Here is a 25,847-nt window from a genome sequence, read left to right on the forward strand (position 1 = left end):
ACATTAAGTGCTGTGGACAGACAAAATGTGCAGATGTCCATCTCCCTTGTGTAGAAAATACTGCAAACCCTTGAAAATGTTTGCTAAAGGTTAAAGTCCCTGAGTATAAGTATTGTAGTAAGTATATTGCAGTATAAAACTGTGTTGTTATTTTACAATATACACACAATTCTACAAAATAAATTTACAAAGGAAAAGTAATCTTTGCACACCTGTATACCAACAGGTATGGAGGAGAATGAGTGATAAGTGAAAAATATATATTTTTAAAACTCCTGCAAATTATGGTAAATTTATTCAGGTTGTTTTTTTCTATAACATTTGAAAATATAAAAACTATTTAATAAGTTTACCATTACTTTTCATAGGTGAATTTGTTTTTGTGACATTTTGTGTTTTCATGTTCATGAAACCAAGTGTAATAAAAGAAAAGACAAAAACTTCTGTAAGCAATAAAACATCCCCCTGGTTCACACAAATTGTGTTGTTTCTTTTAAGTGTAGTATTTAAGTAAAACCAAAGGGAGCTGTTAATGCATTTTTTATGTGGAAGTTAAGCTGTATCAGTCTCATTGCACATGATTCAGCTGGTGACCTCAGAGTGTGAGTCTGTTTCCATAATGAACAACTAAAGAGTGTAAGTGTAGAAAAATAAATGATAAATCTTTATTATAATGGTTGGCTTTTCTCATGCTAGAGATGAACTTTATTTTAAAGTTGGCGCACACATACAGAAACAATGTACGTCTGTCTTTGAAGGCAAAGAAAGGGTTAGCAGAGGTCTTTTTTCATGCACCCGGCCATGAGCACACATCGTCTTCTGATTCGTCAGTCTTGTTAATTAATGAGTGAATGAAAAGGACAGAGTCAAGGCTGGTGGCGCCATGGGGGGAGACCCCGGGCTTCCTGATGCCACAGCAACAGTCTCCCAGCACTCAGAGGTTGGAGAGGAGCCAGAGGAGAGGAATGGACACTGGGTGGAATGAATGTATGGATAAATGGATGGATGAAACCAAAGTATGAGCAATATGAACTTCAGAAGGATGATATTTTAGATTATTTAACACCTTTGAATGTAGACATTTTCATACCAATAGATTCCAATCAACGAACAAATTTTTCAAACATAGCTAATACAATTCTGCAGGGTATGGATAACGTAAAACCATTGCCAGAAATGTTAAAGGAATAGTTTGACATTCTGGAAAATATGCTCTTCTTCTCTTGCATAAAGACTGGTGAATCAGCTAGCCTAGCTCTGTCCAATATATGTCTAGCACCTCTAAAGCTCATTGATTAACATATCTCTCATCATTATGGGTTTGTTTGACACATACAAAAACCTAAGTGTAAAATCAACAAGAAATAGAAATAGTCAGGTATATAACCTCCCATAAAAACACAACTTGTCTTTTTTACATTTGCAGTTGGAGCCAGTAGCTGGTTAGTTTTGCCTAACATTAAGACTATAAACAGGGGGAAACAGCCAGCTATAATGTGTTTATTAGTGTATATAGAGGGGCTTGGCTTTGGACAGAAACAGGTGAGTTATTTCACCCTACTTCCCGTCTTTATACTATGCGAAACTAACCAGCTGCTGGCTCCAGCTACGTGTTTACTCTACAGACATGATACAGGTATTAATCTTCTTATCTAATTCTTGGCAAGAAGTGCATTTACCAAGATGTCAAATTATTCCTCTGTGGTTGCACACTCTGATACCTTCAAATCACCCTCTAACTACAATGAAAACAATGGAGGTGGTGGCATCAGATACTCAGTCTGAAAGCACCGTTAGTCTTTTAAGTGCCAAATTCCCTCTTTGTGTTACCTTAGTCAGTATTTCCTTGCACAGCCAATGTAGGATATGTCCCGATGCATTCGTTGCCAGGACACAGTACTAGCAATAAACCTAAACATGACAGGACACCCACTTGATTCTGCTAACTTGGCTGCTGAAGCATTTTTTTCCCCAAAATGGAGTGGAATTGGTTCCCCATCTCTTTCAGTGTAGACATGTTGGGAAGGGATCTCGTCGCAGCCAGTATGGAGAAGAGAAATGATTAGAGCACAGTTATAATGCACATATGCCATGTGTGCATTGTATTACAACCTAATCGCCAGAAGAAAACGTTGGCATTGAATGTTTCTGCAAACCACAGAAACGTTGTATATACGTTTCAACACGTGAAATACGTATCATAACATTTCTACAAACGTAGCATATTAACATTTCTACCCGTTGAATAATGATGTTTTATGTTCTGACGTCTCGCTAAAAACACTCGCTATTGTCGGTTGAAACGGGAAGCGGACATTGGTTTCGAGGTGGTCTCGAACCATGATTTCTGTACCGTGCTCTCCGTACCAACAAACTAAAACTACTAACCATCCACCAGCCCATTCTCCTCCTAATAGGAAAGATCAGCTCATACAGATCGAATGTGAACTACTTCACTTTAGAAATGTTATGATACGTTTTGTTGACATTTTGATATAATATGTATTGTTGAAATGTTAATATGCTAAGTTTTGTAGAAATGTTGATATGATACGTTTTGTTGAAATGTTAATATGCTACGTATTTCACGTGTTGAAAAGTAGATATTCAACGTTTCTGTGGTTTGCAGAAACGTAAACTGCCAACGTTTTATTCTGGCAACCAGGCTGTGTATTAAGAAACTTTAAAAAAAAAAAAACAACAACAAAAAAAACATTTGCAATGAAGAATGCTGTTCACATTCACTTAAAACTTAACAGCATGTAAATCATTCATCAAATCAGGCAATTTGAAACATGACAAGCAAAAATAGAAAAGAAAAAAAAAAAAAAGAAATCCAGGAAAAATATTAAACTGTCACATGGATTATCCCATGCAGTTCCAAAGTAAAAGTTGGTGAGTTACCATGACTGGGCTAATTTGTAGCAGCACTGTCTCATAGACTGACTGATCACAATACTTTCCTCCATTAATTAGTTTGATACAAGGAATTGCAGAGGTCAAATTTTAAATTCCACATACAAGGGCTTTAACATTGTTTACATTTGTGAGAACATGTCTATGTCCTGCTATGACAAATCTGAGGTCCTCATTTGTTAAAATTGTCCATTACGAGTTTCACTTTTTTTGACTGGATAGATGAATGGGAGGAGATGATAGATGGCTGAAGAGGAAGAAATAGAGGTACAGCACAGAGTGACACAAAAGGTGGAAAGGTAAATACTGTCTGGGAGACGGTCAGTTCTGGGAGCAGTACTTCCAGAAACACACTGTTGAAGAAAGAGAAGATGATATTTGGTTATAAAACAGTTTCATTGGAGCTCTACTTGAGTACTCCAATTGCACAAATGGGGGAGGAAAGGTGTACAGGGTTACAGTAAAATTTACAGGGCATTTAAAGGCATGGACAAATCCAGGTTGAGTAAAGGCAAGAGCAACCCATGCTATGCTTGTAACTCACTGTAAAGATAAGGTAAGGCAAAGTTAAAATCCTGGACTTTCACCTCTTTTGTTGGTCTTCTTGGGCTGGGGCGAGAGAGACTTCTTGAGGTTTCGATCAGTCAGGCTGGGGACAATGACATCTGTACTGGCTCTGGATCCAGTGCTGTCAGCTGCTGCTGGGGCGGCAGTGGTAGGCTTCACTCCTCCCTCACCAGCAGGAAGCTTCAATCACAGCAGGAAGTAAGAAAATTGAGAGGAGGTGATTATTCAAAGCAAGGATGTTGAACTACATGTATCCTGGAAGCCATATCATTACTTGATTTCATATTTTAGTCACTGTTGTTCTAGCATCTTTCTTTGAACTGAAAGGCACACCCCTGCTTGTATGTACCATATGCTTAGCTTTCAAAGTTGATATGAGATTCCAAACACAATCATACATTTCAAAATCTATTTAAATCAATGAATGGAAAATTTCAAAACTTTGAAATTCGACTTCTAGCATAATTAGACTGCAAAGTACTGAATACAAATATTTTACTAGAACTTACCGCTTTATTTTTTCTTCCTGAATTCCTGCTGTTTGCTGAAATAAAATTTAAAAAACAGCTTTAGTGTAAATGTCTGGTGCACAGTGTTACTTAAAGAAAAATGCTTAATGGACAGATTATATACAAAAACATACAGAATTCAGAGAGAAAGAGAGAGAGAGAGATATTTAATGGGATCCAAAAGTCTGAGACCACTAGCCAAGATATTTTGCATTTGTTTCAAATGTAACACTATTTTACTATAATACTATTATTCATTACAAATGATAATATCAACTTAACAATTTGAGTAAAAATGAATCTTTGAAAAATGTACATGAATTTGAGAATATCTTAGCATTTGGTTGTTGTGAAGAGTGGAGTGGAGCAGGTGGACCCAAGCACAGGAGACTACAGGCAACAGGAACTTGAAGAATAAGTTTTGTTTTGTTCTGCTTTGAGTGCAGGCAGAGCAAAACTGGTCTGAACAGAAGAAAACAGAACAAAGGATCCAAAAAGACTGAACTGAAAACCAGGACTTGAATACAAACTGAACTAATGAGGGAATGGGGAACAGGTGACTAGCCAGAGAACAGGCAAGGAGCTGGTTGGTTAGGGAAAACACTGGGAGCAGGGAAGGACTAATGAGGCTGATACAGGGCAGGTGTGGAGGGAAAAGCAGTACAGGAACACAAAAGAAGAGAACCAAAAACCCAGAAAACACATTAAGTAGGCTCAAGAAAGCCTTAAATGCCAGCAGGCCAAATGCAAACACAAAATCACTTTGTGCTGAATGACATTAGCTCAAAAAATAGATCTGTTCCATTACCCCAAAGATGAGCAGGCAAAAATTGAAACATCAACAGTTAGAGTTTGAATTGCTTGAAAAGCCACCTGGCAGCTCAGTAAAACCAGCCTGAAACACATTCTCAAAACAGTCTGGTCATAGAACAAGTATTCTCATCCTTAACCAGGTGAAAGAAAATGTATATCAGATTTGACTTCAGTTCTGTATGCTCCTCCAATCGACCACGTGTATCACGAACTCAGCAGTAAAATATCTGAACAAAGATTCAATGCAACAAGCAACAGTATCTCATTTGTCCTTCTCCCACTCAATCAAGTCTAAATAGACAGGGAGAAAGGTCTGAGGGCATCTGGTGGACTTGTGGAGAATGGCAACTAAGACAGTAAATTCAAAATGGCTGACTTCCTGTTAGTCTTAGGGTATGGCTCCAAGAGGCTTTTTAAAAAGTCTGCAGATGTTACATCTGCCTACCAAATTTTGTACGTCTAGGTGAAACATACCTCAAGGGCTCCTCCTTTTGAAATTTTTAGGGGACTCTATTGAGACCCTTTTCCACATCTTAAGCCCAAGACCCATATCAGACAACAAAATACATCCCTTCTGTCTGTGCCAATTTTTGTGAGTTTTCAAGCATCCCTAGCCCCTCAAAAACAGCTTCCTTTTTTATGGCGAACAATACGCCACCATGGCAACACTTCTGATGAAAACCCAAAAGCTTCACTAATGAGCATCATCAGCATCTTAGAACTTAGCTGACTAAATTTTAAGTGGATCTGGTTTACCTAGTAGGAGTAGTTAGTAAAAGTATAGGGCCTACAGCTTCCTGTTATCAGTAGGTGGCCATATGACTATGATTCAGTATTGGCCTGTACATGTCTTCAGACCGGGAGTCTTATCAAATGTGAAATTTGAGAAAGATCTGATGCTGTAGAGTTGACTTACAACAGTTTGTTTTTTCATGTTGAAACATCGAAATTCACTGCATCACCATGGCAACGGCATTCAATGAAAACTCTCAAGCTTCACAATATACCATCATCAAGGTCTTAAGGCTTTTCTGACCAAATTTGAGGTTGATCTGGTGAATCTGCTAGGCAGAGGTCATAAAACTACAGTGCCTGTAACTTCATGTTGCAAGTAAGTGGCATTATGACTATGACTCAATATTGACATTTAGATGTGTTCAGGCTTGGACTCTAATCGAGCATGTGAAACCTGGGGCAGATTGGAAAAAGTCCAGTAGAGTTAGAACAACTTCCTGTTTCATGGCAAAACATGCAAATTTACTGGCACGCCATGTCAAGAGCGTTACGTAAAAAGTCAAGATCTTGATAACTTTTCATTGTAAAGGTCTTAAGTTGACACTGACCAAGTTTGAAGTTGGGTCAAATCTCAAGGAGGAATTTGTTAAAATACAACGCCTGCAAACGGCAAAAACTGAGCAAAATTTGCAAAGAAAATTGGCTGACTTCCTGTTGGACCTAGTATATAACTCTGGAGTCTTTTTTGTGCATCAGGACATGATACATGTGCCCACCAAATTTCATTCATCTATGTCAAATTTGAAGGTGGGACCTTTGACTTTGACTTTAAAATTTTCTAGGTGGTGCTTTTGAGACATGTTGCCATACCTAAGCACAGGATCCATATAAGATATCGAAGTTTTGCCACTTCTGACACGTGTGCCAAGTTTCATGACTTTTTAATCATCCCTATTCCCTCAAAAACAGTTTCCTGTTTCATGGCGAAAAAAAAGTCGCCATGGCAATGGTTTTGCTTCACTTTTTATCATCATCAAGGTCTGACAACTTTTATTTTAGTTTATGACTTTCTGTTTCTAGCAGGTGGTGTTATAACAGTGATTCAGCATTGAACTGTATATGTCTACAGACTGGGACATGTTAAATTTGGGAAAGATCTCACCATGCGGAGTCGAATTACAACAGTTTGTTTTTTCATATTGAAACATTGAAATTTGCTGCGTCACCATGGCAACAGCATTCCATGAAAACTCACAAGCTTCACAATATAGCATCATCAAGGTTTTATGGCTTTTCTGACCAAATTTTAGGTGGATCTGGTCAACCTCCTAGGCAGAGCTTGTAAAAGTACAGAACCTGTAACTTCCTGTTGCCAGTAGGTGGCATCATGAATATGACTCTATATTGAAATTGTGTTCAGGCTGGGACTCTTATCAAGCATGAGAAATTTGGGGCAGGTTGGACGGTGTACATTCGAGTAACAGTAATTTGTTTTTTATTGACACCTGCAAATGGCAAAAACTGTACAAAAATTGCAAAGTAAATTCAAAATAGCTGACTTCCTGTTGGACTTAGAGGCTTTTTTGTACATGATACATGTGCCTACCAGATTTCATTCATCAATATCAAAACGTGGGGGCTTCAACTTTTGAATTTTCCAGGGGTCGCAATCAAGCCATTAACCACACCCATGCCCCCAACCCATAAAATATTATATTTTTCACCACTTCCGACACAAGTGCAAAACTTTGTGAGTTTTAAAGCATGTTCAGCCAACCAAATTTCATTAATCTACATCAAAATTAAAAGCAGGGGCCTTGACTTTGAAATCACACAAGTTTTGATGCATGTGCAAGGTTTCTTGAGTTTGCGAGCACCGCTAGCACCTGAAAAATGCTAAAAGTAATTAGGGGGCGCTATAAAGCTGACATGCCACGACCAAGCCCATTTGTGATATCAAATCGAAATACTTGCTTGTTCAAAGATGCTTGCAAAGTTTTTGAGAGTTTTTGTGCATCCTAAAGGCCTCAAATGTGTTTGTATAATGAAAATTGAGAGCAGTGATGAGAGCAGTGATCCCACCGAATTTCATGAACATCAAAGTAACTTTGTTGCAAAATGGCCACAGACTTCCTTTTGTCAGTAGGTGGCACTATGACTATGACTCAATATTGACATGTAGATGTGTTCTGGCCTGAACTCCAATTAAGCATGTGAAATTTGGGGTGGACTGCACAAAGTCCAGTAGAGTTCCTACAACTTCCTGTTTCATGGCGAAACATGCAACTTTACCAGCACGCCATGTCAAGGGCGTTCCGTTAAAAGTCAAGATTTTGATAACTTTTCAACATAAAGGTCTTAGGATGACACTGACCAAATTTTAAACCTTCATGCTGTTCGGTACCTTAATAATCTCTACAAAAACAATAGGTTTCTTGCACTTTTAGCGCCAGGGACCGTTGGGCCCCTGTCACTTTGGTGCTTGGGCCCTAATCAAAGCTGTAAGCAGTGTTCATTGGGCTGGCACACCTTCGTGCACATTGGGACATGCCGCAGACATGCTGTTATGTGTGTGGTACGTGGTGCCGGAGATGACATATTGGAAATTGTGTATACATTTGATGAACTATGTATCATTTGGGCTTCATTTCCTGTTGCTTGTAGGTAATACTACTTAAGTGAAATGCTAATGCAGCAATACATATACCAGAGGGAAACTGACATGGATATACATTTTCATGAATATTGGACATTGTATATTGGCCATTAATATCACTTCCTGGGCCATATTTTCGTGGAGGCGCAACCACCACTGCAAGCAGTGCTCTGACTATTTGGTATTTTCCTGACCTTGCTTTGCGTGTGTGGTAAAGTAAGTGTGGTATTTTGGTGACCAGCGCAGAATGCACGGTGTGCACAGGTGGGAAGAGAGTCACAGACAGGTGAGAGGTTCATTCAAGTGAAGCAGTGCAAAGAAAGTTATTGTATTTTTGTTGAAATTTGGTCTTAGATGTTGCCCTAAAAACAGACATGTCAGAGCCATGTGTATTAGTGGTGCAACGTCAATCCACCGCTTTGGTGATTGTGTCAACTAAATACTTGCTGCAGATGTGCTGCAGCAACATATTAATGATTAAAATATGAATATTTCAATTAAAAGCTCTTCAACCAAAATCAGCAGACAAAATAACATTTAATGTGGTTAAAACAGGAAAGTCAGTAAATCAATCTACATTGTTCTATAAATGAATGTGCAGCATCTGAAGACAGCAGGACTGATATATTTATAAATCCTCAGACTCTGAGAAGTGCCACGCCAGAGCGCAGTGCCACTACACAAATCCGTTCGCTGTAAATCACCTAATGTCACCAGGCTAATACAGTAAAACCACATCAGACTGGTTGGTTATAATGCAGTAAATCAGATATTTGTCACATAAGGCTGACTTTCTGTTGCCAGTAGGTGGTGCTACACAAGTGGGTCATTAATGCAGCAATACATTAGGTGAAGGTCGCATGACATGCATATTCATTTTCATGAATACTGGATGTATCACCAAGGAGTTAAATGTCATTTCCTGTGTCCACTACATTGCGCCAGAGAACACCCCCTCCCTCCCCCCCAATTCAATTCAATTTTATTTATACTGCGCCAAATCACAATAAAAGTCACCTCAGGGCACTTTTCACATAGAGCAGGTCTAGACCATACTATTTAATTTACATAGAGAGACACCCAACAATTCCCCCATGAGCAAGCGCTCAGTGGTAAGGAAAAACTCCCCTTTAACGGGAAGAAACCTCAAGCAGAACCCGGCTCTAGGTGGGTTAACTGATTGGTTTCATTGATAAATATATTTGGGTATCATCTGCATAGCAATGAAAATTTATGGAGCGTTTCCGAATAATATTACCTACAGGAAGCATATACAAGGTGAACAGTACTGGTCCAAGAACAGAACCTTGTGGAACTCTGTGTCTAACTTTTGCCTTCATGGAGGACTCATCATTAACATGTAGAAACTGAAATCGATCTGATAAATAGGACTTAAACCAGCTTAATGCAGTTCCTTTAATGCCAATTAAATGTTCCAGTCTCTGTAATAGGATTTGATGATCAATTGTGTCAAATGCGGCACTAAGATCTAATAAGACAAGTACAGAGACAAGTCCTTTGTCTGATGCAGTCAGAAGGTCATTTGTGACCTTCACCAGTGCTGTCTCTGTGCAATGATGCGCACTAAATCCTGACTGTATGTACAAGAGCACAATACCCTACTCAGTTTACTGATAAACACCCATCAGAAGTTTGAGTATACCTGTTTAAAGCTATTTTTTTCCATAAAATTACCCTAAACTATATACATTTGATTTTTTTAACATCTCTTGTACCTGCAGGTTGCTCTGAAGTAGCGGGCATCTGTGCTACTGTGGCACCAGTGCTTCTCTCACCACTTTCAAAAAGAAAAAAGCATCGCATAGTATAGAACAGTACACCATATCTTTCAATGTAGCAATATAATATGGTTAATAACTCTCACCTATTCAAAGAATAGAGAAAGAGCACAGTACTCAGTTTACTGATATACACTACCCATCAACGGTTAAAATAGCTGGCTTTAGCCAACACAAACATTAAATATCATAGATTTTTAAGTTTCAACAAATTACAGTAGCCAGAATAGTGTGATCGAAGACTTTGTGTTGTCTCAATAATTTGAAATTATGAACTCAAAGTATGAACTCGCTGACTGAAATTTTCACCAAAACACATGGATTTTTATTTTTTAATATTGACCACATTGACTAGAGTAGATATGCCGATTATGCTATCAATGATTTAAGGAAATATAGAAAGGGTACTATCACTTTTATTATTGATTGTCCAGTTTCTCGGCAGCTTTAACATTGACAGTGGATGATGATGATGCATTGGTAACATTAGCTACATTAGCTGGGTAGCAAACGTTAGCTAGCTAGCACGTTTATTTATGGACTAACCTGTCCGCCGTGGTCCCCTGCATGCACACAGTTGGTCAATTTTGTTGCATTTAGTGGCATCTCTTGCAAGCACCTTTCTCTTTTTCTCTCTTTCCGTCTCTGATCCACCCTCTCTCTTTTTTCCACCGTTCATCTTGCTGCTAAGTCATTTAACTGTAACAATTGCCAACTTCTCTCTCAAGGTTGCAGCTTGTGGCAGGTCTGCCAGGCCATTCAGCAGGCCAGGCCACCGGGAAAAGTCCTGGTGCCGTGGTCCCCTGCATGCAGTCCCCTGCATCCAGATTCCCTGTTAAAAACCAAATGTGATTTGAACCGTGACGGTAGCTATTTTAATGAGAGTACAAGATCAAAAGCCAAAATGGTTGGAAACCACTGGTTTAATCCCTAACAACGTGTTGTATTTTAAAAGCTTGTTATATTTTCCAGGCCACCGGGAAAAGTCCTGGTGCTGTGGTCCCCTGCATGCAGTCCCCTGCATGCAGATTGCCAGTCCAGGCCTGGTTCCCTGTTAAAAACCAAATGTGATTTGAACCGTGACGGTAGCTATTTTACTGAGAGTACAAGGTCAAAAGCCAAAATGGTTGGAAACCACTGGTTTAATCCCTAACAACGTGTTGTATTTTAAAAGCTTGTTATATTTTCCATTGTGTCAAATCTTCATCTGAAAAGTAATTAAACCTGTCAAATAAAGGTAGTGGAGTAGAAAGTACAATATTTCCCTCTGAAATGTAGTGGAGTGGAAGTATAAAGTAGCATCAAATGAAAAATTAGAAGTACCTCAAAACAGTACTTGAAAAATTGTACTTTGTTACTTCCCACCAGTGTTTTTAGAGTACAGATTTCTGTGTAGTAAACAGTAACAATTTTGTAAAAATTACTAGTACTTTCAAATGTATTAGCTGTCATGTTTACTGTAACCATTCAGCAAAAATTTAGGACCATTTTATATCAACTCCTGGCTGTAATTATGCTTGTAATGTACAATATGTTCAAGTTATCAAAGTTTTATGCTGTGATAAGCCCATTTCATTAGAAATAACAGTTTGTGAAACACATGTTGCTTCCTTGATAATTATTTGTCCTATGCAGTGATGTTACCTCCTGGATCATTATTTGATTTATAATAAAACAGTATTACTTGTAAATCAGTGTGTTATTTTCCTTACTAGGTTATAAGACAAATGAACCAGTTGCCAGACCCTCCTACATGCATGGCACACCTTCCAGGTCTGAAGCCTAACTGTTTGAATCCATACACCTTGCAGAACATCAACATCATTTACAGAGCAGACTAAGGACCTTTGAGTCATAGAACACTAGAAGAGTAAGTTTTTATCACATATAATGAGATACAACTGTGTAAAATGAAATCAGAACCCAAAAGTGTCATTGTACCACAGGAGCCACATAACTAATGAAGAAATGAGAAAGAAATGTTTTCCCTAAAATTAGTTTATTTTTTTAGCAAAATAATACACAGAAATATATACACAAATAATACAGTATTTAACTGTAACAGTTATACTGTTCTATCTCCTTTCAGGCATTACCGCAACTTAGTCAGCTGGTGCTGGGGCTACCTAGGAAGGAAAGTCAGGGTTGTCATCCTGACCTGTCCTGTAGTCTGGATACACGAAGAATTTCCTGATTGGGTTGGTCAGTATGTTGGCTTCCAACTGCCACTTGAAACTACTGTACTGACACATGTAATGTTGCTTCAGCTGTGGCACAGCTTTAGTTGTGCAAACAACAGCAGAGTAACAATATCATTTTAAATAGCAAAATCAGTACAAATACATTATAAAAAGCACTGTGTGACAGTGAATATGCTTGTCTTTTCTAACAACAATCAAACTGTCTACATTTAGTTGGCTTCAAATAAGCCTGTTACTCTCAAATCAGCAACTACATCCTAATTAGATGTTAGCATTAGATAGTGCTAAACAGAAAAAGACACACACAGCCCATTTACTTTTTCTGAAATACTTACATCTCCCCCAGCAGCAGTTTTGTCTTGGACAATTGGTGTTGATCCCTCTTTCAGCAAGCTTATAGCTGTTTGCCAACTTTATCAGGGACGTAACATAAAATTTAACCACTATGCTGATGTAGCGATTTATGCTGGTCTTTACAGTCTACAACTGAGCATTTAGCATGCTTAGACAGACAAAAACAGTGGTTACCCTCGTCTGGAAATTGTGGGCAGAGAAAGAAAGATGTCAGGCCGGTTACAATTCAGATGAAACTCCATGTGATGTAGTAAAGGGCATCAAATATGAATGGCTTGTAGAATCACAAGACTACAGAGGAAGCCAGTCCATACAAAACTGAGTTTTTTTTTATCATATAGCCCATTTAACAAACGTCACCAGATGTTTAAGTAGTAGTTGTGTCTGTAACCTGTTTCTTTTGTTCAGGTTACAGAAACCCAAAGAGTTTTGACTCTAAAAGCACTTGGTCCACACAACACCAAGTCACAGAAGTGTCCTTTCCTCCCAAGAAGCCAGATGCATGGTGGCAGAAAAAGCATTGCTGACGTCAGAACAATGCCACACTCCCAATATTTAAGTGCAATATGTAAAGGAAAGTGGACTACTAATTACAAAATTATAGTCAAAGAAAAAAACAGTAAACCTACCTATAATATTAATTTTCTAAAACTGTTTTGTCTTCTGTTGTGTTTTGCTGATTGGTGAGATGAAAGAAAAGGTAATGGCCATCAGCTCTTGCCCAAAGATGATCCAATGCTGTGAAGTGGAAAGCGAGGACCTCAGCATTTTCTTAGCAGATGAAACCACGCAGATCAAGCTTCAACTCTGGGACAACTAGATATTGGCAGTGAAGACACAGGCCTCCTATGCGTTCACTAATTTGTCTGTCAGAGAGTATGAAGGTGAGAAGTTCCTCACAACAATCAAAAATTCCACTATTGCTGAACCCTGTCACTGTCACTGACCTAACGGTCCCATCTCTGATCCTGGAGAAACAAAAGTCTCTCCAGACTGTCAGAACTGAGGTTGTTGCTGTGAAACTGGTGAACAACTTCAACTTCTGCTCCTGCTATAAGAGGCAATCCATCTGTTTCAACCCAAAACAGCCCTTCGGTTGCTGCAAGGGATGCTGGCTTGTACGAAAAACCTTGCTGTTCCTGGCTAGAACCAGCAGAGTCCTGCATATCATCATTGATAGCGTGGAAACTGCATTGACCCTGAGCGCTCAATGCTGAACACTCACCCCTCAATGCTGTTCTAAAATCCTTACTTTGGAAAGCGTTAACATTTCTTTCAATGACGAACATTTCATTACCAAACTGTCCTGCAGTAAGCCACTTCCCACAGCTGTACCTGTTCCGGCTTCCCCCATTGCCATGGCTGCCCTGGGTCTCTTCTGTTTCATACCTACAGTGCCTAGATGACTTTTTTTGATGAAATGTAGGCTCTAGTGTTATGCCTTGTTCTGAGGTTGTTTTTTTTTCCATTTGTTTTTTATTATTCAATTTGACTAATTCCTGCACTTCATTCAAAGTTGTAAATGTTTCTTTGTAAATTGCCTCCCATTGTAACTGTTAGCCTAGTTGTTGTTTCATTGGGAAAGGTTTAATGCTGCTTCATGCATGCAAAAATAAACATTTGGCTTCTTAACTTTTGTTGCAGAAAATCTATTAATTCATTTCCACACTTTACCTATTTCACTTTACTGTAGTCTGTAGTGTCTCACTTTTAGAATAACAACTTAGGAGTAATGATTATAAGTCCTATAAGATTTTCATGCTTTCCAATAGAATTCTTTTAGATCCCTGTAAATTTCTAAAAATCCTATTGGAATTCTATAGGAAAAAGTTTTGGTTCTTTTAGGATTTTCTCAGTCCTATTGGACATCTGTTTTTTTATTATTATTATTGGTTCCAATAAACTCCCTAAGGATACCTATGAATTTCTAAAAATCCTATAGGAAATCTGTTTTTTTCTATTGGATTATACATATATTTTAAATGTCTTACAAGACTTTTATTCAAGAATTACCAATGATACTCAGTCCTTATTTAAAATCAGATTTTAATCACTTTAACCACACTTGGTTTCAGTGATCAGAATTAAAGATTTTAACAGACTGTAAGGGGCAAATTCACAAAAGGATTTGCAGCTTTTGCTAAATGTGCACAAATGAGACAAAAAGAAACTGTGTAATTCATAAAGCACCTGCAAAGGGTGAAATGCACCCCAAGCTGTGCTGCCAAGCAAATAGTGTCTCAATGATATTGAATTGATACTGAATGATATTACGGACGAAATCTTCAGTATGACATTGGTGGGGAGCTTATCTCAGACTTTCAGCTACTTCAAAATAAAAATGTCCTGACCACACTGATGGAGCTCAGGATTCCATAAGGGCAGAACACAGAACATTAATTACCATCAGATCCAGACCGATCTGGTGTTGCTGTACCGTGTGCGTAAATGCCTACACCCTCTTTCTCAGTTGGGAGATGCACTTATCGTTTCAGCGACTGTGTTATGCTGCAGCCAGCTGTGACGCACAACCAGCTGTGGGCAACAAATAGAACATATGGACTGATGTTTCTATGAAATCTAGGATACATTCAGCGACACCTGAACAACATTATTGTAAGACTCAGACATTAATCTAACATTTTCAGACCTACCTGAGTCACATTAATAGCTGTATTTTGACATTTGACATTTCAGTAGATTATGTTTATTTAGATTATTATTTGCTGTTTTTTAGTTTGCAGTTATTCAGTTAAGCCGACAATACTAAGTCTTCTCAATGAGTAATGCTATAATTTCATGTGGGTCAATGTTTCTAGGTCAATATCACAACTGTAGGGAAGCAGCATCTGACACCATCAACGTCAGGACATTCAGCCTCTATTTATGTCTCCGTAAAAATATAAGATGGGTACCATTAATGATATTTTTTTCCCAGGATGGTGAAGTCATGACCTGCCCTACTCTGCCTCTGATTGGCTTACCTTGATAGTCTTGCCCTACCCTAACCAGTCTCACTCCTCATGCCTTAACCTACCCAACCCAACCAATGAAGGCAATTAGTACTAGTAAGTCAGAGACAGAGTAGGGCAGGTCATGACTTTGCCATCCTGGGAAAAAAATTTGGCCTACAGGCTAGTGGTAGTAACCAAGCAAAACTGTAAGTTATTTTAATTTGCAGTACCCCAAAGAATTTTTTTTTGTAGTGCTCTTAAGTGAATACTCACTTGATCTTTAATGTTTGTAGCAGGCTGAATCAGTAGCAGGAGGCAATTTGGCGCGTTAACATTAGCCAAAAATAGTAATGTAATGGAACATTCACTTATGCTTGATTCTGAAAGCTTTCAGAAGTAACCTGCTGTTGTTTCTAATGACTGCTCTGGTCTGGTGAGTAACACTTCCAACATTTCTGTTGTCAGTAGTGGTAGTAATAATAATAACACTGGTGGAAAGTAACTAAGTACATTTACTCAAGTACTGTGCTTAAGTACAATTTTGAGGTACTTATACTTTCCTTGAATATTTTCATTTGTTGCTACTTTAACTTCCACTCCACTACATTTCACAGGGAAATATTGTACTCTCTAGCTTTAGTTACTTTTCAGATGAAGATTTGACACAATGGATAAAACACAACCCTTTGTTAAAGATGAAGTCAGAGGTTTCCAACCTTTTTCGCTTTTGACAACTTATAATTTTGGTCACATTTCAGATGTCTGTTAGTTGTTAACAGCTCCATCAAAAAGTGATATTTCCCTCTTCTTACATGATTTAATTTCAATAAATGTTCAAATGATCCAATATTTCACCCAAAAGATTAGAGAAAAAGCCCACAAACTAAAAAACAGATTTGTATACCAGAACTTGTTTTTTCTTCTTTCCTCTCCCATTAATTACCTAACAACCCCTCTGATTTACCTGGTGACCCTTTGGAGTGGCCTGACCCTTAGGTTGGGAACCACTGGACTAAACTAGCTCAAACTGGACTAAAGTAGTTCAAACTAGCTCTACCTCCAGCACCTACAACAGTAACATGCTTCTTACATACTGATGCTTTCAGTGTTCATAAGCGAATGATGTCATATATAATAATATGTCAGTCAGAAGGATCAAACAACTACCTTTACTGCAGATAGATACAATTACATATTATTACATTTTGCTGCTAATACTACTTAAGTAAGATTTTTCATGCAGGACTTTTAGTTGTAATGCAGTATTTATACATTGCTGTATTGGTACTTTTACTTAAGTAAATGATCTGAATACTTCTTTCACCACTGAGTTACAATAATATGTTAGTAATATTCCATGGGCACATATCAGCTGGAACAAAAACATTTTATATATTTGATACTGAAATAGTCAAAACTTTTTTTTAACCAGGAAAATTTCAGCTAAATAAAAGTGAGTTTGGTTTTGCATATAAATAGCTTGACCAAACCAGTAAATATGGAACTGTTTTACTACTGAACATACTATGGTAAGTTCTTCATATGTGTTGGTACTTGAATGCACAACTTCAAACTTGGGCTATAACTAACGATTATTTTCTTGATTAATCAATTAATTATTTAGTCTAAAAAATGTTACAAACTAGGAAAAAAATGCTCATTTTAGTATCATTTGAAGAAGCCCAAAGTAACTTCTTCAAATGTCTTGTTTTCCCTGACCAACAGTCCCAAACCCCAAGAGTTTCAATTCACAGCGATATAAAATAGAGAAAAGCAGAAAAGTTGCATATTTCTTTCAAAAGAAATGAAACAATTAACCGATTATCAAAATATAATTACTCATTAATTTTCTTTCGATCAACTTAAAAATTCACAGACTAAACATAGCTCTACTTCAAACCCTGATCATATTAGATTTTTGACATTTTTATTTGGCTGTTATTCTGTAAACTATTCACAAGGTCATATTCATGTATTTTCTGCACATCTAGGACTAAAGAGGGCTAAATCACATGACTCACCAGAAAGCAGCTATTATGTTGCTAAGTCAGATAAATAGTTATATTTTGTATTTAAGCACTTTTCATTGTGAACTTCTCGTTAACTGGAATAATTAGGAATTAGGACTATGACACAGATTATTTCACATCTTTTGTTAAATAATTTCCTGCAGGATCAAACTGACTACTGAGTGACACTAGCCTTCCTACAGCAATCCAAGGTGCATTTTTTTCATGAGCCTGTAAGATTGACAGGAATTAAGTAATTCTCTGTGAATTGTAGGGAAATGGCTGTAGTGGGAAGTGAATCTCTGAAGGACAACTGATCTTGTGTGCAATAGTGATCTAATGTGTTGCTGTTCTTTCCAGTCTGTTGTACCCCTCATGATCCTGGTGGTGTGTTTGAGGTGTAACCTGAATGTCCCCTACATCCTCTCCTTATCTGCCATGGTTGGAGTGGCTGCAGCTTTCCTGCTGCCCTGATATACTTACATGCTTTGCACATGGAAAAAAAACCAAAACAATTCTGACTAAAATTTTTTCATCTGTAAGGTCTATGGTGCTTGATGCTGTTGATGATTTCCAAGTCCTGAACCCTGAATCTAGTGGCCACAAGTCTTTGTATGTCCTCTTCACCAAGTTCACCTCTCTGGTGTTCCCTTCACAGTCCTGGTGGTGTGTTTGAAGAATAAACTGAATGTCCATTCTCCTTCTCTGTCTCTTTCGCTGACAGGGTTGGAGTGGCTGCAGCTTCCCTGCTACCCTGGTGATACAACATTCTTACATACTTACATTCTTTGCACACATAAAAAAACAGAACAATTCTGACTGAAGCTGCTGTCTGATGCTGTCAGTGATTTCCAAGTACAGAGCCTTGAATCCACTGGCCATGAGTCCTATGTCTCCCTCACCGAGTTTGCCTCTCCCTTGGCATCTCCACTCTCTGTTCAGGCAAGGCAAGGCAAGGCAAGGCAAGACAAATTTCATACCCAAATGTAACCCAAAGTGCTTTAAAGAGTACACAGGCAAAAACACAGATAAAGAAATTACATTAAAGCTGCAAGCAGTGATGAACGGGCCCTGCCACTTTGTACCCGTCGGAGGGAGTGGCAGCCGTGGTATCGCTACTGGAAGACTGTTGACAACTTCTGAATTTTCAGGATTATCACTGTGCAATTCCTGTTGCATGTAGGCAATACTACATAAGTGAAATATTAATGCAGCAACAGAGGGGAACTGACATGGATATACATTTCATGAATATTGGACATTGCATATAGGAGAAACTTCCTGTGTCCACTATGTGGCACTAGAGAACAGCCACTAAGTATACTTGATGTTGCTGTATATCATGTGTAGACCACACCATACAGTTTTCATGTAAATCGGATGATGTTTGTTACATAAGGCTGATTTCCTATTGTCAGTTGGTGGCGCTATGACTATGACTAAATACTGACATGTAGATGTGTTCAGGGCTAGACTCTTATCAATTATGAGAAATCTGAGACAGATTGGAATGTAAAATGGAGTTACTTCTTGTGTAATGCCCCAAACATGTTTTGGGCAAAATTCACCGGCATGCCACGCCAAGAGTTTTCCATGAAATATAAAAAGCTTCGCAATTTAGCATTGGAAAGGTCTTTAGATGTAACCTACCAAATTGGAAGTTGCTCAGGTTTAAACTCTAGGAAGAGTTTGTTAAAATACAACGCCTCTCAATGGTTTCACTTTGCACAATTTATTTAAATTGGCTGACTTAGGGTATGGCTCCAAGAGGCTTTTTTTTTTTTTTTAAGTCTGGAGATGTTACATCTGCCTAACAAATTTCATAAATCTATGTCAAAATTAAAGATGCGGGCTTTGACTTTCAAATTTTCTAAGGGTCAACCTTGAGCCATTTTTCCACACCCATGCCCAAGACCCGTATAGAATATCAAGTTATGCCAATTCTGATGCATGTACAAAGTTTCATGAGTTTTTGAGCACCCCTAGCACCTCAAAAAAGCTAAAAGAAAGTAGGGGGCACTAAAGAGCTAAAATGCTCATAATTAAAGCTGAAGCAGTGATGAAAGGGCCCTTGCACCTCGTGCATGTTGGAGGGAGCAGCAGCTGTGGTATTGCTACTGTAGATCTATTTACACTTCTCTGAATTTTCAGGGTTATCGGACACTGCTTGAATGGGTAAAATATTATTTCTGGTGTGCAGTACGTGGTGCTGGATATGAATTATTAGAAATTGTGTATACATTTGATGAATCATGTGTCATTTAAGCCTCAATTCCTGGTGCGCGTAGGCAGTACTCCATTAGTAGAATATTAATGCAGCAATACATTTACCAGACGGCACCCACTAATTATACATCATGTTCCTGTATATCATATGTAGACCATACCATGTAAATTTCATGAAAATCAATGATGTTTGTCATGTAAGGCTGACTTGTTGTCTGTAGGTGGCCTTTTTGACTATGACTCAATATTGACATGTAGATGTGGTCAGGCCTAGATTCTTATCAAGCATGAGAAATCTGGGGCAGATTGGACAGTGTAAATTCAAGTTACAGCAACTTCCTATTTAATGCTGTAAACATGTTTTGGGCAAAACTGACTGGCACCATACCAAGGGCTTCACAATTTAGCATTGCAAAGGTTTTTAGATGTCACCTGCCCAATTTGAAGTCACTCAGGTTAAATTTCTAGGAGGAGTTTGTCAAAGTACAACACTTGTCAATGGCTTCACTTTGCGAAAAAAACTACAAAGTAGATTCAAAATGGCTGACTTCCTGTTGGACTTAGGTCATGGCTCCAAGAGGCTTTTTTGAAAGTCTGGAGATGGTACATCTGCCTATCAAATTTCGTTGAGGAAGTTGAGGGCTTTGAGTTTGAAATTCTTTAAGGGCTGCCCTCAAGCTATTTTGCCCCACCCAAGCATATCACATATCAAGTCACACCACTTCTGATGCATGCTCAAAGTTTTGTGAGTTTTCAAGCACCCCAACCACCTCAAAAATGCTAAAAGAGATTACGGGGTGCTATAGAACCGACATGCCACACTCATGCACAGTTGTGATATCAAATCTAAAAACTTACTAGTTCAAACTCAGGTGCAGAGTTTCGTGAGTTTTTGCTTATCCTAAAGGCCTGAAATGTGTTCGTAAAACAAAAATTGATGCACAAAATCAAAAATGGCAGACTTACTGTCCGGTGAAGATATTTAAAAAAATATGTATTATGACCATGATGATGTGAGCTATGATCGCACCAAATTTCATGAACATCAAAGCAACTTTATCCCAACATGGCCCTGTGTTTGGAGGCTGTATGGAGCCTGTTGGCCATGCCCAAGCCGTGTCGCTACAGAACTTTGCAATTTTTGCGTTTGTGCCAATTTTCATGAGTTTTCAAGCATTGCAAGCCCAGGCATGGGGGAATAATAATAATAATCTTTACAAAAAAATTGATTCATTTCATCTACAGTGGCCCTGGCACTTCCATGGTCGGGCCCTAATAATAATAATAATAATTTTTACAAAAACAAAAGGTTCCTCACACTTTCAATGTCAGGGAGTCATATTCATCTCCTACATGCAATTTCCAATATTCATGAAAGGGTTAGGGTATATCCATGTAAGTTGCCTTCTGGTGCGTGTATTATTGCATTACTATTTTACTGATGTAGTATTGTCTGCGGGCAACAGGAAGTGAAGCTTAAATGGCACATATATCATCAATTGTATACACAACCTATATATATATTTCCTATATGTCATCTCCAGCGCCACGTACTGCACAAAGAAAATATCATTTTACCTATTCACACAGTGTCCGATAATCCTGAAAATTCATAGCCTCATCAGCTGAACTCCAGTAGTGATAATATGATAGCCATCCGATGGTCCCTGGCACTGAAAGTGCAAGGAACTTATTGTTTTTGAAGGGATAATTAGGGCCTGAGCACGAAAGTGGCAGGGGCCCAAAGGTCCCTTGTACTGAAAGTGTGAGGAACCTATTGTTTTTGAAGCAATTATTAGGGCCCAAGCAGGAAAATACCAGGGGCCCAACAATACCCGGCCCCTTAATTACTTTTAGCATATTTGAGGTACTAGGGGGTGCCGAAAACTCATGAAACTTTGCACATGCATCAAAAGTGGCGTAATTTGATATCTGATATGGGTCTTGGGCATTTGTGTGGCAAAATCACTCAAGGTTGCCCCCTAGAAAATTTCAAAGTCAAAGCCCCCACCTTTAAATTTAACTTATATGTATGAAATTTGGTAGGCAGATGTATCATCTCGAGACTTAAAAAAAAGCTTCTTGGAGCCATACCCTAAGTCTAGGTGCAAGGAACCTATTATTTGAAGGAATTATTAGGACCCAAGCACAAAAGTGCGAGGAACCTATTGTTTTTGAAGGGATTATTATTATTGTTATTATTATTATTATTCTAGTATGCCATTGCATTTTGAGGGGCTTAGGATAGTCGAATACTCACGACAATTGGCACACATGTTAGAACTGATGAAAATTGCAAAGTCCTGTAGTGACTGGGCTCAGGTGTGGCCAGCAGGCTCCATAGTGCCCCCAAACACAGGGCCATTTTGGAACAAAGTTTCTTTGATGTTCCTGAAATTTGGTGATTTCATTGCTCTCATGATGCCCAACATAATACATATTTTTTCAATTTTTTTGCCTGACAGGAAGTCAGCCATTTTGGAATTTGTGCATCAAGTTTCATTTTATGAACATGTTTTAGGCCTTTAGGATATGTAAAAACTCACAAAACTTTGCAGCTATGTTCGAACTAGTAAATATTTCACTTAGTATCACAATTGGGCTTGGGTGTGGCTTTTCGGCTCTGTAGCGCCCCCTGATTACTTTTAGCATTTTTGAGGGACTAGGGGTGCTCCAAAACTCACAAAACCTTGCACATGTATCAGTAGTGGCGTAACTTGATACCTGATATGGGTCTTGGGTTTGGGTGTGGCAAAATGGCTCAAGGGCGCCCCCTAGAAAATTTCAAAGTCAAAGCCCCCACCTTTAAATTTGACGTATATGTACGAAATTTGGTAGGCAGATGTAACATCTCCAGACTTTAAAAAAAGACTCTTGGAGCCATTCCCTAAGTTCAACAGGAAGTCAGCCATTTTGAAACTACTTTGGCCATTGACAGGTGTTGTATTTTAACAAACTCCTCCTAGAGATTTAACTTGAGCAACTTCAAATTAAGTAGGTTACATCATAAGATCTTTTTGATGCTAAATTGTGAGCTTTTCATAATTGAAATGACTGTAAATTTTGCCTAGAACAAACAAACCGTTTGGGGCATTAAACAGGAAGTTCTTGTAACTCCATTTTACATTGTCCCATCTGCCCCAAATTTCTCATGCTTGATAAGAATCCAGGCCTGAACACATCTACATGTCAACATTTAGTCATAGTCATAGCGCCACCTCCTGACAACATGAAATTTGCCTTATATGACAATCAAATTTCTCATGCGTGGTGAGAGTCCAGGTCTGAACACATCTACATGTCAATATAGAGTCATAGTGATAGTACCCCCTACTGACAAAAGGAAACCAGCCAAACGTGACGAACATCATCTGATTTACATGAAATTTACATGGTGTGGTCTACACATGATATAGAACAACATGATGTATAATTGGTGGGTGTTCTCTAGCACCACGAAGTGGACACAGAAAGTGATAGTTATCTCTTTACCCATTCACAGTTTCAATAATCCAGACAATTCAGAACTGTGTAAGATTACTAGTTTCAAAGCAAATCCTGGTCTCATATTCAACTTACACAAGTGTGATGTGGAAACCTGAAGCCTCCAGTGCATACATACACTGAGAATGGACTTTTTGGTGAACAAAGATAATTCCTTTTTTAATGAGGGAGGAGAAGATGTCATTTTAATGTGGTCATTATACTTTTTTTCTGAAAAACCCATATCAGACATGCATTATTGTTCTAAGCAGAATACTTTTGTATGTCCCAATACATGTCTGGAGGGGCATCTTTAGGTTTTAGTAATATATTAATTTTGATGGTTATGATGGGTCCTATAAGGGAAAGTGGCAATATGTTTGGTTGAGTTGAAGGTGATTGGAAACTCATTTTGTTTTATTTTTGCAGGTATTTGTTCATAAACCAAAATGTTGGACAAAATGACATTTTGACCTGATGATGGTGCTATATAAAAAGACGGGGCATCATCAAAGTTACAATAGTTCCTGCAGAAAACATGAATGTCTGCACCACTGTACCAATCCATCACTAATATTTCATGCTGAGCCAAAAATTTGAAACTGCAGATAATGCTGAATGAAAAGTCAAGGAATAACCAAAGTCATTAGGATATACTATCTGGGAACCATGAATGTCTGTACAAAATGCTTTAATGAATTTATGAAAGAGATGAGAGGTTATTTCACTGAATAAGTGACAACTTTGACCTGCTGATGACACTAAAGGAGAAGTCAGTATGTCAACAAAATCATTAGCGTTCATTCTCTGGGAACCTTGAATTTCATGGAAATCCATCAATCTATCCAAGTGATGATCCAACCAGCAGACAATGCCATCCCTAAAAAGGTGATTAGTGAAACTACAATGTTCAGTGCAAATGTAGGAAAATTGCAATGAGTGGCCAGTGTTACTAAGGATGTAATGATGAAATGTCAATCAGAGGAACTCCAACAAGTACTGCATCATTATTGCGTCATTATTACCTCGTGGCATGATAGTGATCCGTGTGTTCAGTGTGTTGTTAAATGTCCTGTGCAGCTCCTCCAAGGCTGAGATCATCTTCAGCATCTGGACTTGTTTATCTGGATCGACTGTCCCAGGGCGGATCCTCAATTGTCCCACCCTGATGCCAGCAGTAATAGTCCTTGTAGTGGTTTTGTCAGTGGTTTTTGATGTGCCATCCACTCCAGCTGATTTGGTACTTAGAAGCCACTGTTTCAGGTACTTGCTTGGATTTAGAGCTGCAGACTTCTCTGCTACAGTGGATGAATGAGTGAGACTGAGAAGAGGATCTGGAGGTTTCACAAAACCTAGGAGAAAAAAAATATAGTAACAGGTACTTAACATTTTGGTAATCATTCCAGGGTAGTAAAACCTATTTGAGGAGAAAATGAAGAGTATTATGAATGACATTTCGGGTACGCTCACTTTCAGTTTGACCTACAAAGTGGTTTAGATGTGCATAAACTGTTGGTTTGTTTACAACCTATAAGATTGTCTGACTGCCCATGTTTCTTGCCCTGATGGACTTTGTTGTAGTGATGTTGCAGCGTTTCCAGATCTCAACAATTAACTTGGTGAGCAAAAGTGATAAACCAGACTTATCCTTTATAAAACAAGCCATCTAAATCATCCCAAACAGAGGCTAGAGGGGTGCTGGAAAGGCTATGCAATGATGAACATGCCTTGGGCCCTGTCAGAATGCCACTCTTCATCATAATTTTGTGCATTTTAAAAGTAAAAGATCTGAAATTAGACAGGGCACTCTATTGATTTAACATGTCAAAGTCAAATGTAGAGTCAAAACAATTGAATCATGCCTTGTGTGATTGGAGAAACTTTGCCAAGTCTGAGAAAATTACTTGAGTAATCTTGGTTTAGACTTGGAAGCTACAAAATTTTAAATAATAAGTGTCAGCACTGGGCATAAAAAAGTATAGCCAGGGTGTGTATGCGGTGTAGGATCCCCATTAGAGATTGCAAATTGATCTATCTTTATCTGTATTCACACCTCAAATACGCCACTTCCGGCATTCCTATAAATACCACCTAACCCTCTCCTCTTCTTCCGCTCTTGTATTCTGCCCCCCCCCCCCCAAAGGAGGAATATCCAAATAATAAAACCAACCAACTCTGTGTAACATTAACCACAGAGCGAACTGTGAATGTGTGCCAAAAGCTGGCAAGCTGCCAAGTAAATCTGCACTGTTAAAAACAAAACCCAAGAGAAGGTTTGACTGCACTGAAAAAAAGTCAATGAGTAAATAAAGGGCATTACAATAAAGAACTGTTTACAAGTTGAGTAAAATAATTGCAAATATACAGCTATACAAAAAAAGAGAAAACTAAAAATAAAGAAGGAAGGAAGGCCACCAGCATGGCTGAAAATGCTATTGGATCACCAGGCCCAACAGTTTCAACAGCTTCCAACACCAATCCTACAGCATGTGATGGCAGAACAAAGGGTAACAACTAGAGCATTGCCTACACTTCCAAACAATCAAACTCAATATGTTGAGCAACCCCTCCTCCATCCACATTCCAAGAGACTCCAGAGCAACCCAGCATCCAAATGGATGCACT

The 25,847-nt window shown here is 38.4% G+C and overlaps 1 protein-coding gene across 6 annotated transcripts; it reads right to left on the reverse strand.

Annotated features, from left to right (window-relative positions):
* Window positions 1–677: 677 nt before the first annotated feature.
* urp2 (urotensin II-related peptide) lies at window positions 678–10,808 on the reverse strand. Of its 6 annotated transcripts, none has more exons than XR_010926025.1 (5): window positions 10,542–10,796; window positions 3,993–4,027; window positions 3,504–3,663; window positions 1,934–3,269; window positions 678–972 (listed from the first exon to the last, which is right to left on the reverse strand). XR_010926025.1 is itself a non-coding variant. In XM_067583417.1 (5 exons), the coding sequence occupies exons 1-4, from the start codon at window positions 10,672–10,674 to the stop codon at window positions 3,238–3,240; spliced, it is 360 nt and encodes a 119-aa protein (XP_067439518.1). In that variant the 5' UTR covers window positions 10,675–10,808; the 3' UTR covers window positions 678–2,030; window positions 3,224–3,237. The 6 variants fall into 6 exon arrangements, 1 of the variants encoding a protein (XP_067439518.1); XM_067583417.1 differs by having other exon boundaries at window positions 678–2,030; window positions 3,224–3,269; window positions 10,542–10,808; XR_010926028.1 differs by lacking the exon at window positions 10,542–10,796 and adding an exon at window positions 4,801–5,053 and having other exon boundaries at window positions 678–3,269.
* Window positions 10,809–25,847: the final 15,039 nt, after the last annotated feature.

Source organism: Thunnus thynnus, chromosome 24 (assembly GCF_963924715.1).
Source record: "Thunnus thynnus chromosome 24, fThuThy2.1, whole genome shotgun sequence".
Lineage (NCBI taxonomy): Eukaryota > Metazoa > Chordata > Actinopteri > Scombriformes > Scombridae > Thunnus > Thunnus thynnus.